The sequence below is a fragment of the Dendropsophus ebraccatus genome, chromosome 8, assembly GCF_027789765.1.
Source record: "Dendropsophus ebraccatus isolate aDenEbr1 chromosome 8, aDenEbr1.pat, whole genome shotgun sequence".
Taxonomy (NCBI): domain Eukaryota; kingdom Metazoa; phylum Chordata; class Amphibia; order Anura; family Hylidae; genus Dendropsophus; species Dendropsophus ebraccatus.
In genome coordinates, this window is record NC_091461.1 from 24463890 (window position 1) to 24476624 (window position 12735).

The window sequence follows — 12735 nt, forward strand, 5'->3', positions numbered from 1 at the left end:
ATAATTTTCCTTTGAGAAACTTTGGTTAGTGTGAACCATGTCTCTAGAACCTTGGAATCCATGTTAGAGAGACACAAGAAGATGGAGAAGGCTACAGAGACATTGCTAAAAACCTGTGTATACATCAGTCATCATCTAAAAATTGTGAAAATTGTGGACCATTGCTACTCTCCTAGTAGTCAGCATCCTGACATCATTCAGAGTACACAACAAGTAATACTGAAAGAGGTATGAAAGAACCCAACTCAAGGCTCCAAAAACTTGTCCACTTACATAAAAACACTGAACTGAAATGTGTTTCATGGGTAGACACTGCTGCGTTTAGTGAATCAATTGATTTCTTAAATTTCTAATCGTAAAGGGGTTATCCAGTTTTCTTGCCCCACTTTTGAGATGCTGCTTTTGCTGAAGACACAGAAAATTGCACCTGAGCTGTTTAGTCCATCTCTGTTCTCAACTCCCTCCTCTCCTATCCCTTCCGAGACAGCTGATGTAAACAAGTCCATGGCAGTCTTTATTTGCAACTTTGTAGCTTCTTTGTAATGCTGGGAAGGTTAATCACAAAGTTGTTCGATAGGGACTTGTTTACATTAGCCATCTCAGAATGGAGGGAGTTGAGAACAGAGTTGGACTCAACAGCTCAGACACAGTTTTTTGTGTCTGTAGTAGAAAGCAGCAGGCTCAAAGCTGCGAGGAGAAGAAAAGGTAATGGGATGTTTCAACATATATTTTACCTAACCGGATAATCCCTTTAGGTTTGCCCATTGCAAGTGAACATCAGTTTTTGGAGCCTTGATTTGGATTCTTTCTTACCTCCTGATTTAAAAGAATGCTTCACACAACCACAACTTAAACCTTTAAAGTTATGGGTTACTTTTTTGGGCTAGGTTACCGTAAAATCATTTCAAGATCTATGAACCAAAATGTGCACAATTTTTTGGGAGAATTTTCGCAACAGGGCATGATTTTGAGCTGAAAAGATGTTGTGTGATGCAACAAGACAGTGACCCAAAGCACACTAGTAGATCAACTAAAGCAGGGGTGGGGAACCTTTCGTCCTCCAGCTGTTGCAAAACTACAACTCCCATCGTGCCTGGACAGCCGAAGGCTGTCCAGGCATGATGGGAATTGTAGTTTTGCAACAGCTGGAGGGTCAAAGGTTCCCCATCCCTGAACTAAAGAATGATTAAGAAGATTTCTGTTTTTGTAGTAGGTCAAGAGTCTAGGGGAGAGATGTGGTGGCATGAAATAACGATGAGCTAAAACATATTTTCAAGAAAAAATAGTCGACAGTTCTTGCTTGGTGTTGTGCAACTCTTATTTGCAGCTACAGAAAATACTATGGAGGCAATTGCTGCCAAAGGGGGTCTATAGGTTGTTAAATTCAATGGTTTACTTTTTCTCCCTACACTGTGGATGTTTACTAGAGATGAGCACAACTCAAGCTTGTTGGAGTCATATCGTTCAGCCTTTAATTATAGGCTTTGAATTTATCCATGTTTTCCTGCACTTCCTTGTGCTGCATCCAACTTCTTCCGCTACCGGTATTCAAATGCTAAACGATCAGCATGCTCAAGTCACGCTTTACTCATTGCGCTCATTACCACCATACCCAGTACCTGTTTGTGTGTTACTAGTTTACTTAGATAAGCTGTGGCTTATAGATAGTCTGCCACAACTACATGTTACTAGTATTCCATGCAGGCATCCAGGTAATTGCATGTGATGTTTTGAACTCTACATGTTTTACCATTAGGAACCAGATTTCTTGTGTAAATTTCTGCAAGCGAAAATGAGTTCCATTCATCTGAACAGGGTTGTTTTGACAGCAAGCGCATGGATTTCTGCAAGCCCCCTTCAGATAATTGGGAGAGTCGCATATATTCCTGCAACAAATCTGCCCCAAGTGAATTGATCCTTGGAGATTTATTATGTATTGCTGAATAGATAGGGCTATCTAGCTGCCCATTTTACAAGTCTAATGCTCTACCGACTTAGCTATTCGGAATTCACTACTATTTGTAGTGGTGTGAAACAAAGGGCTCCCCGACCGCTTTAAGCCTCTTGTAAAATGCTCAAAGCGCCACTGTCTTATAAATGTTTTGCTTGAAATTATTGAACCTTTTTTGTTTTATTTCAAATTTTATAATTTTTTTTGTTTAGGATGTATTTTACTATTGAATAGTTTGGTCTATATCCTTATTACTTATTGACTGACAGATTTGAATCACAAAATATTTTTAGAATATTGTTGACTCTATGTCCTCTATGGGTTCTAATACTTCATAGGTTGATGCGGTTCTTAGGATTATTTTGTATTAGGGCACTACATTCCACAGGAATAAAATAGAGAACACATGCGCCCAGGTATATGTAGGAGTATGACTGTATTAGTCAGAAATGCTTTTTTATGAGTTAACGTTTATGACTACACGCAGATCATTTTCCAGAAGGACGATCTTTTGGTGTAGGGATAATAAGTCTACGTATATGCCAAACCTGGTTCTCAAATTGGTAGCAGCTTACCCTTTAAGGGCTTATCCAGGATTAGGAAAAATATTGCAGCTTTCTTTCAGAAACAGTGCCACTCCTATCCTCAGTTTGCATGTTGGATTGCAGCTTAGTTTCACTGAAGTGAATGGAGCCGAGTTGTAATACCACACAACCTCAGGAGGGGTGGTGCTGTTTTTAGAAGAAAGCAACTTTTTCTTTCCTTATCCTCATTAACTCCTTTAAGCTAACCATAATGCTGTTGACTCAACACTTGTTTGGCGAACAGCGCTCTCTTCCAACCACCCAGTACATTTGCACACTTGGCCAAGCTGAACATGCATTGGTGTTAAGAGGCAAGTAAACTGCTGGCCATCTTATCTGGTAGCTGCTTTTATCCATTGAGAACAAGAGAATCGGACATCTTAAAGTCCAACTACCCAATTTTTTCTCACATGACGTCTGCCATCAAAGGAGAATCGGGAAGCCGCAATAGACTAGATGATTGTCTGATACTATTGAGGGTCATTGATACTGTTGAGCAGAGAGGTCGAACTTCTGGGTTTGGCAACATTCTCCGAACCCAAAAGCTTGGTATTTGACTCCCTGCAGCTGTTGAGGTTAGATGCAGGCCTTACGGAGTCCTGGAAAACATGGGTAAAGCCTTAGGTCATAGGTTGTAGCCATGTTTTCAGAGTGGTTTGGTTAGAGAATGTTGCCCAAACAGTTCAGCCTTTCCGCTCTAAACTATCATTGATATTAATACACTGTGTACGGATAGCTAGGTTTACCTATATATTAAAACAATATAGACAAAATATAATGAAAGATCATCTGAATTATTACCGTGTAAAAACAGTAGGGGTAATCGTTGGTATTGCTTGTTGGTGCATTTTTTACTATAATACCCTGTGCAGCTAGTAATGAAGGTTCTTTTCGGTAAATACATTTATTCATCAATGTCCTTATATTTCTTAAAAATCTTACAACATAAATTAAAATGAAGCCACAGTTGTCCATATCTAGTGAGTAGAGTCCTTGGATATCTGAGAGTTGGTTAATTTAGGAATAAATTCCACTTTTCTGATAAACCATGACCATCTCATATACTAGTTTGTTAATTTCATCATAATGTATGGGCAAAACTTTATTTGGGGATTTTTAAAACATGGTATTACTTGTGCAGTATAAACATAGGTATCTTTTCAATAAATTACTAAAAAATAAATTAAAAAATACAATAATATATATATTTTTTCCCCCTGCCCAGCAAATAAATCAATTGCACTTCCTTCTTGGCACATGACCGCTCTCCCTTTTACACAGACTCTATTATACACAAAAATAATTTGATCTTTTTTCTGTACAATTTTTGTAGCCCTATTAAGCAATTCTGACACGTTTATTCATGATAAAGCATAAATTGAGCCGGGTATGAATACATTATTTTGTACAATATTCATGAAAAATGTACAGTCCTTACACTTGCTTCAAATTATCACATAGTGATAGAAGATAAAGCAGCGTTTCCTGAATGTACCAATCCCAGTGATTTAAAAATACTAAAAAAAAAAAAAATCAATCCAATCCATGCGTTTTTCTTTCTTAGCTTTAAAATATTGAACTTTCATTCTTTGCATTACTTTCACACTTTATTATTACTGTATTAAATATTTACCCTATATTGAAAATAATTGTATATCGGTAGCTCCTAAATCTTTTATGGCAAATCTGTTATCCAACCTTAAAAATGTTTTAAAAATTTTTGACCACCCTCATGATATGTGAAGTAGCCAGAAACCATTATAGAATTTTTTTTTTCCTAGTATGGAGTATTAAATTTTCATATGACTGCTTTATATAGTCTGTTTGCTTTTTAAAGGAACTCTTAATTATCAAAATGATGAAAAATGATCAAAACTTTTTGCATGGCCCTGAACAATGAAGAGGATATGGCCCTTTCTTTTTCTTCTGGAGATGGGTGGACTTTATCAGGCAGCGGAGTTTAGTTATTCAGGTTTCTATTGCAGGCAGAGCATAGGGGGAGGCTCCTGCTGCAGCCAATTGCCTTAAAGTGAAATTAACAGTAGCTGCTATGTCCCTACAATGCACAGAGTGCTGAGGATGAAGGTCATTATCTTACCTCGATCCTCTGTTCCATTTTTGTGAGCCTTGTAGTTTATTAGATATGTTAATGAAGTGGTTTGGTGCACTGGGACAGGACTATCGCCCTCAGTGCACCTCATAACATATATAGCCCTCATAACATATATAGCTGTGGGTGATGTCACTGCAGAACGCCACCCCAATATTCATTAGAAGGGGAGAGTGATAGTCCCATCCCCAGGGCACCAAAAAACCTAAATTGCATATGAAATAAACTACAAATGTCGTGAAAACTGCTATGAGTATCTAGGTAAGGAAATGACCTTCATGCTCAGTGTCCTGTCTGCTTACAGAGACATAACAGCAGGTCAGGTTAGATGCCTTCAAAGAGGTTGTCCGGCAAGCAAAAGATGGTTAGAGCCTTCTGTTTGCTGGCGCTGAATTTTTTTTTCTCCCCCTTACTTTGGGCGGGTTCACACTACACTGAGGAATTCTCGCGGATGAATTCCGTCGCTAGAACGTGCGCATTTCCGCCAGCTCCATAGACACCATTCTATGGGCCGGCTGATTCCGCTATCCGTCAGTAGAATTGATGTGTCAGTTCTTTCGGCGGAATCCGCCAGTGCATAGAATGGTGTTAATGGCACAGGCAGAGAGGCGCGTGTCCGTGAGCACGTACAGGCAATGGAATTCGGCGGAATTTATCCGCAAGAATTCCACAGGGTGAACCCGTCCTTTCTGAGACATGGGGGAAAATACTGTGCAGGTATTTGGCTACGCCTGCACGTGGTGATTGTGACCCACTCACCCCACATCTAGGAAGGCTTACTTTAGGCATATGGGATCTAAGAAAGTGAGCGCCAGCAAGCAGAAGAATTCATCAGTCTTCTGCTCACCAGACAACCCCTTTAACTTGCGGTTTCCCTTAATATGAGAATCGGGGGTAGGCGGAGTACATCTCTTTGGAATCATAGTAGAGTTATTTCTAGACTTTTATAGAGACAATATGGTGGTGAGAAAGTAATAATTTAGCAAGAAATTATATTTAGTGTTCCTTTTACCAAAGTAGATTTTTTTTTTTTCCCCATAAAGATGAAGTTAGTGTTGTCTTTATATGTAGCGTGGATTTTAATCCTAATTGTTTTCTAATATAAATAAATCTTCAACAATATAAATTGTATTTTACAACTCTGGGAAGCTACTGCTCCTGAAGTACCGTAGAAAAATTAACTCTGCACTTTCAAACAGATCTAAGCTATAGGGTATATTGCAAAAATTATATTTATATATATATATGTATATATTTTTATCCCCTCCTCCCCAACTCCTTAGGGGTGGGTTCATACATGTCATTTTTGTTTTTCCTGAAAAATTCCACTGCAGTTTTCCTTCTAAAGTCAGGAGGAAATTTAAAAAAACTGCAGCAGTATTTTCCCTAAAAACGTAGTGTGTGTGAAACCAGCCTTAAGGGCAATAGAATAACTGTATACTCTATACTAAGTTGCGAAACAATCCTTCATTCATTTACTTTTAATCAATTTAAATAGTAAAATTATTCTTAATGTTTTAAAATTACCTAGAAAATCTCAATATACACATTTTCTTTTCAATGAAACAGACGTTGAATAATAAATGTAATTTCCACTTATCTAAAGTATACCATTTTATAAAAAAAAAAAAAAAAAAAAGTTGTAGGTCTCTACAACCTATTGTTACAAAGCAAAATGCCAAATTAAGGTGAAAATAATAAGTTGCCTTGGCTTCTTTTACAATAGTATGGCATTTAGTACTTATAAAACATTGCAAGGTCGAGACTAAATGGTATTCCAACTCTAGTTATCAAACCTTCCAGAATTGTATTGTTTTTCTTTTTGATATATTTAATTATTTTCTTTAGTATTTTTTTTTCTTCTTTTTAACACTTCTAGGTTTTTAGGGTACGAAAACATTAGAAATTAGGCCTAAGAAAACATAGCGTCCCATATCCTTGACCCTGTCAACGAACAATGAGATTAAAGGCATGTTCTGACTTTGGGATATGCCTGGCTGCTCTAATAGGAGCATTTTAAATGTCTTTTCTGTAATATTAAAGTGAGCGTGACAATGACTAGCATGGGAAGGCATAACTTAGAATTAGTCACATCTTAGAGATTTTCATTGGTCTCCGACCATAAGAAAATTTGTGCTTTCTCCAGATTTTTGATGTGCTGAAAATTGCACTCATCCCCTGCTTGCATTTTGCAATAAAATGTTAGATGATAGACCCTCCCTCCCCATACACACATTTTTTTTAATGATGTAAGGCTATAACTTTTCTCCACAGATTCGAGTTTAAATCAAAAATGCTTAAAAATACCCTCATTTATAGCCAGTGATTAAATTTTTTATGCTAACCCAAAATAAAAAATAAAATAAAAAAACTTCCACATTTTCCATTTCTTTTCTTCACATTTGGCATTACAAAGTTTAATCCAGATTTTACATCCCGCATAGTGAACTGCTAGTAAAAGTTGGCGTGTTGTGATTTTTTTTTTTTTTTTATACCTTGCTCCTGCAAGTGAGATGCAAGTATAAAGGCCTTTTTGGTACACACAGTAGATATCTGCATACTGACCAAACATATGCTTCTTGATGACCTTGCGTTAACAAGATCCCCCTCTGTTAATGGACTATTGTATTTTTCTTAGAGATGCCTAGAAAGGCCAGAGGCTCATGTTTCAGCAGTTTTAGCTATAGGAACCAGAGTTTCCATCTTCCATGCTTTTTCGATTCCGTTTTGGATTTTTGCTTGGGAGTCGATGTGTAACTCTCTGCAGAGTAAGGCAAAGGTGCAACCTGAGTTTCCTCAATGGGATGGAGTTTCTTCAAAACTGGTTGTAGTTTGTCTTCTTGCTGCTTAAAATCCAGTTCAACGCTGCGATAAAACAAAATGATAAAATTACATCACTAAGCACAAATACAATGTCTTCTACTTAGCGTTAGTTTTGTTGGTATTTGTTCTCATTGGTGAGATACGGCTGTGTATGGCATCTTACATGCAGTGCTCCATTGGAAAAAGGACTCTTCCTGAAGGAAGTGCACAATTATGGGTTAAATGTTGAAGGTGGTTATATACATATATGTTACTAGGGACAGTCGTCTTTTCTCTGGAGGAGAGACACTTAGTAGAGTTGAGCAAATGATGAACCCGAGCATGCTGGAAGTTTGCTCAACTCTACTACTTGGCAATAGAAACATAATTAAGGTTCCATGTAATCAATCTTTTACATAAAATCTTGTAAAAAAAAAATAAGTAACTTACAAAACAATAATTTTCTCCAGGTCTAGAAGAGGTTTACAAACAATATGTTATACTCTCCTTCTCCGCTCCCTTGCAGCTGCCTTGTTGGAGATTCTGGATGCCTGCTGGTCTCTGCTTCTTCTGTCACAGGACCTGACCCCGTCGACCAATCACTGATTGAGACAGGGCTTTACTATGGCTACTGATTGGCTGAGGTTGGCAGGTCCTGTGGGGTCGGGAGAGCACAGAACTTGTATGAAACAGAGACCAACAGCAGACAGCATTGCAGGGGATTAGAGAAGGCAAGGAAAAAGCCCAATCTGTAGTTCTATATCAAGTATCGGTGAAGGGGTAGCAGAGTCATACATATTTGCTTACTATTACAGTGGGAGGACTTGGGGTGTGTGTTTGTATATGTATGTATGTGTGTATATATGTATATAGATATAGATATAAAATATATCTATCTCATACACAAACATTTATATACACATACACACTCATTTTTTTTTTCTTTAATTCTTGCACATAGGAAATTCTCTTCACAACAATGAAAGAATAGCTTTAAAGATTATTAAATTTCATGTTTAGTCTCAGCCGATGACTTCTGTGAATCAAGCAAAAACCATTTCTACTTCATCTTTTCTAAAATTAGGCGCTACCTGTAGACTCTCTCTAAATAATTCACTCTGTTGCAGCTTGCTTAGACACTGTATAGCAGCACATAGATTCCTGTGAGTGCTGCCATATGGTGCTCTTTGCTGGCGCCATATGGTGCTGTGTATCTTATTCTGTCCTAAAAGCATTACATTTACAAGAGAATATCTTGAGTGTACCGCAAGGGTTACAGTATGGGCCCATAGCGGCCTGTGAGTACTGCATTATGGATCTGTTCAACACGGATACGTAATGTAGCTGTGTGTGTAGTAGTTTATAAAATGTCTAAAGTTTTTACATTTAATAAGCCTTTTATCACATACGTTTTTCAGAAAAAAAATAATAATAATAAAAAAAAAAAATAAATAAATATATATATATATATATATATATATATATATATATATTAAAGTGTTCTTACCTCTATATTAAATATAGGGTTCCTAACATGTATATCTTCTCTCTAAATCACAGGAGTCAAAGCGTTGGCAAATCTACAGTTCCCATCATGCTAAAGCTGATGGGAATTGTAGTTTTGCTGGAGGACCACGAGTTTACAACCCCTGATCTAGATAATAATAGAGTTTGATCAAAAGTAGTAGTATACATCATGCTGTCTGGCTGCTTCTTGTCATCTCCCTTAGGACTTTTATTTCCCAAGTACCTTTGCAGCATCGTTCAGTGCTCGAAAACTTTTAATGCCGTTTTGGAGCAAACGCAGTCAAGTTTAGAACGTACACATTTTCTTTGACATTTAATACCCCATAATTGCTGCGCATGGTACTGATCTTTCCCTTAAATGTAAGATCAAAAGCCCGACGCTCTGCCTGCCAATGCTAAACTTTCTGATAAAAGACAAAACTTGAAAAGTAGACACCGACGATATTTAAATGTTCTAGTCAGACATATTTGGTTGCATATGGTGGAAAAGTTAAAAAAAAGCTAATTTCTTATGGCTTCTGTTGTATTGCTGAACTTCATTCTCCAACTTCAGCACTGTCTAACTGTCTGCAGTATCCATGGGATAGAGCAAAGAGACAGCAAGGGTCCGACTGTTGACACTCACCTTCCCTCCCTCTGTGACCTTCTAAACTGGGGCCTCAAAATACCTGCTGGATAGAGAGACGCCTCTCTATGAAACTGCCAGAAATCCGCTTTCGCCCTATATTCGGCAGCTCTGTACAGAATAAATGGAGCGGCCTGGGGCCTGGATTTTGGGGTCCCGGTACATAAGATTGTGGGGCGTTTCCCCATGATCTTAGTTATCCCCTGATTTGTGGATATAGTTGAAAGGGCATAACTTGTCAATAAGGGAATAGTGTAAGGGGCCTATTGGATAAAGCGATTTTTTTGTTTTCTCTGAAACTATCGCTTTTGAGAACAGCCTGAGATCATTCACCACAACAAGAACAATGGTCGCTTGATACGAACGTTATTCTGATCATTAGTATACTCAAACACTAGAGTACACAAACGATCGATGTGAACACGCACTGAAAGATTTGCGAACCATTAACAATGATTTTGTGGTAAGCTAAAAAGCGATCAATGACAAACTAATGTTTGTTGGTTGTTTGATCGTGATGACCGGTTCCCCTATAATAAACTTTTGGTGTGGCTGCTAAATCTCCTTTCAACCTATTTGTGTCTCCCAACAACTACTAGTAGCGGATGTCAAAGGAGAATACAGAATTGGTTAAAGTGTCACTGTGGTTTAAATTTTTTTATTTTTTTTTTTTGCAGAAATCAATAGTACAGGCAACTTTAAGAAACTTTGTAATTGGGTTTATTAGCCGAAAAATGCATTTTTTATCATACAGTTTGAAGCTCTCCCCCTGTTTTCATGGTTCTCTTATGGAGAGGGGAGGGGTGGAGGGAGATGGAGCACAAAAACAGGACAACAAAAGAGTTAATTTACAGCTACATCACCGGCTATCTCCTCTGACAGTCAACACTAACCTCTCTGACCTCTGAATACTGGCTTTCACACAGTTTCCGCTGTGAAATCCTTTGTTTTCTGCTGGCAACTAATCTTCCTCATCCCCCCTCCCCTTTCCATAGAACAGACAGGGCGCAACTGATGTAAAAGTCGAGATTTCCTGATAATGATCAGTGAATGAGAGAGAGGAGGGGGGGGGTCTGGGGAAAGGCTTTTTGAATGCAGATAATGGCACATTTGCCTAATAAACCTAATCACAAAGTTTCTTAAAATCGCCTGTACTATTGATTTCTGCAAAAAAAAGAAAAAGAAATAAATAATGACAGTGACACTTTAACCTTTCTTAGTCCTCCTTCCTGATGTGTTCTCAGGTAGGAATGGATTATAAGTAGAGTTCGAGTATTAAGGAAAGAATAAAGATAGAGACCTTATTTTTAAATCTACTGTCGCCATTGTGGTCTAATGCCTCGGGCTGAGTTCACATTGAGCCTGAATAAAGCTGCACTCTCATATACAGTATGAAACCACAGCCCAATCTAATGCTGTTTATCCCACGTCCCTACACATAGGGACGGGCATATGGGCAGGGCTTTACTACATTCTTAAAAGGGGTTGTATCCTGCAGAATATGTGGATTTATCAGAAGATTAGGGTCAGTGTTAGTAGCTGATGCTATAGCTTATCCAGACGTCACTATTACATCCCTTAACTGGATTTGGGTCTATATTTCATTATCTTCCAATGTGAATTCCTCCTCCTCCTTCATCCTGATAATACTGTAGGTGGCAGTCAGATTGCCTAGGCCGGATACCACAATGCTATGGATGCTGTACGGCTAATAAATCCGCTCTGTTTGTTTGTTGCACATTCATTCTAATTAACAGACTTGATAACATTAAAAAATAAAGCATTTTGAGTAGCGGAGCCAGAAATATGTTAATGTATATGCTTTTCTTCTCCTTCAGCTGTTACATAACAGATGGGTCTTTACTTGTTGGCAGTCAGGCTGTGCCACATATTAAAATCTCAGGGCACATGATTGTGTCTGATGACAGTAATCTGAAATCCCTACTTGTATGGAAACATTCGCTCCCACAATAATCCATGTTTCTTCATTTCTCTTTCAAAAGCAAATACCGGATGACATGATGTTCTTTGCGATTCAAGGTTACGGGTCTTGCCGCATTTCTGTAACATCTCAGCTGCGTTTTGCAATGCGTGGTTTCCAGGAGATGCATTACTAATGTCAGGACCTTTCGCCAGTCTACATCTTGGAAATTAGATAGATAGCATTACCTTAAAGCCTTAGTACCAGAATCGCTGCTTTTACCCGTCGGTGATTCTGCTCGCCCTGCTCTTTGCTGATAGATTTATAATGTAATAGCCAGACTCTCACTCTTACAGCTTCCCAATTTTACAAAACCTCCACCATCCTCCACCCAGCTTATTGCTAAAGTGTTCCTCTAGCTATCAGAAATATGTGTATATATAGAGTATAGCAATACCAATCCAACAATATCTACATGGTCCTGATGACCTATGCTACCTATGTTCTGTCCACTGAATGTGACTGCATGAGATTGGAATTTTTAGTTATCCCTTTATCATTTAATAATTTATTTAATATTTTGTTATTATTTTATTAGAATTATTTTAATATGTAGGGATATGGATATGTGTATCTCTCTCTCTTTCTCTCTCTCTATATATTTTATTTTATTATTAATATATATGTATATATATATATATATATATATATATATATATATATATATATATATATATATTTCTTTTCTAATATATTTTTTGGATATATCTATCTATCTTTATCATAGTCGCAGCCCTCCAGCTGTTGCAAAACTACAAAGCTTTGGCTGTCCAGTCATGATGGGAATAGTAGTTTTGCAGCAGCTAGAGGACCATGAGTTTGACACCTCTGATGTAAACAAAGACCAGCTGGGAGACTGGAAGGGTGGGGATCTGTAAGGCGAGTAAGGGTACTATTACACGAAGCGATTTTTTTTCGTCGATCAATGGTTAACAATAAACTAACTCAAACGATTGTTATGGCAAACACCCTGAAATCGTTTACCCAATTACATGGAACTAGGATCGTTACTTATGATCGTTATTGCGTTCGTCCTATCGTTCACCGCTATTGCAAATGACCAAACGACGGCTTATTACATGCGAACGATTTGTAAACGATCAACAATAAAAATAGGTCCAAACTCGTTGGTCGTTTAATCGTTGTCTACTATTA

The 12735-nt window shown here is 37.8% G+C and overlaps 2 protein-coding genes across 2 annotated transcripts in view; one reads left to right on the forward strand and one right to left on the reverse strand.

Annotated features, from left to right (window-relative positions):
• The window catches only part of DOCK1 (dedicator of cytokinesis 1), a 302766-nt gene that overhangs the window by 114591 nt on the left and 175440 nt on the right, over positions 1–12735 (forward strand). The gene's annotated exons all lie outside the window — the stretch shown is intronic.
• The window catches only part of INSYN2A (inhibitory synaptic factor 2A), a 45502-nt gene continuing 39879 nt past the window's right edge, over positions 7113–12735 (reverse strand). The window contains exon 4 of the mRNA XM_069978933.1: positions 7113–7510. Within this exon, the coding sequence (XP_069835034.1) occupies positions 7327–7510 (184 nt within the window). The 3' untranslated portion in view covers positions 7113–7326. The remainder of the gene's footprint in view (positions 7511–12735) is intronic.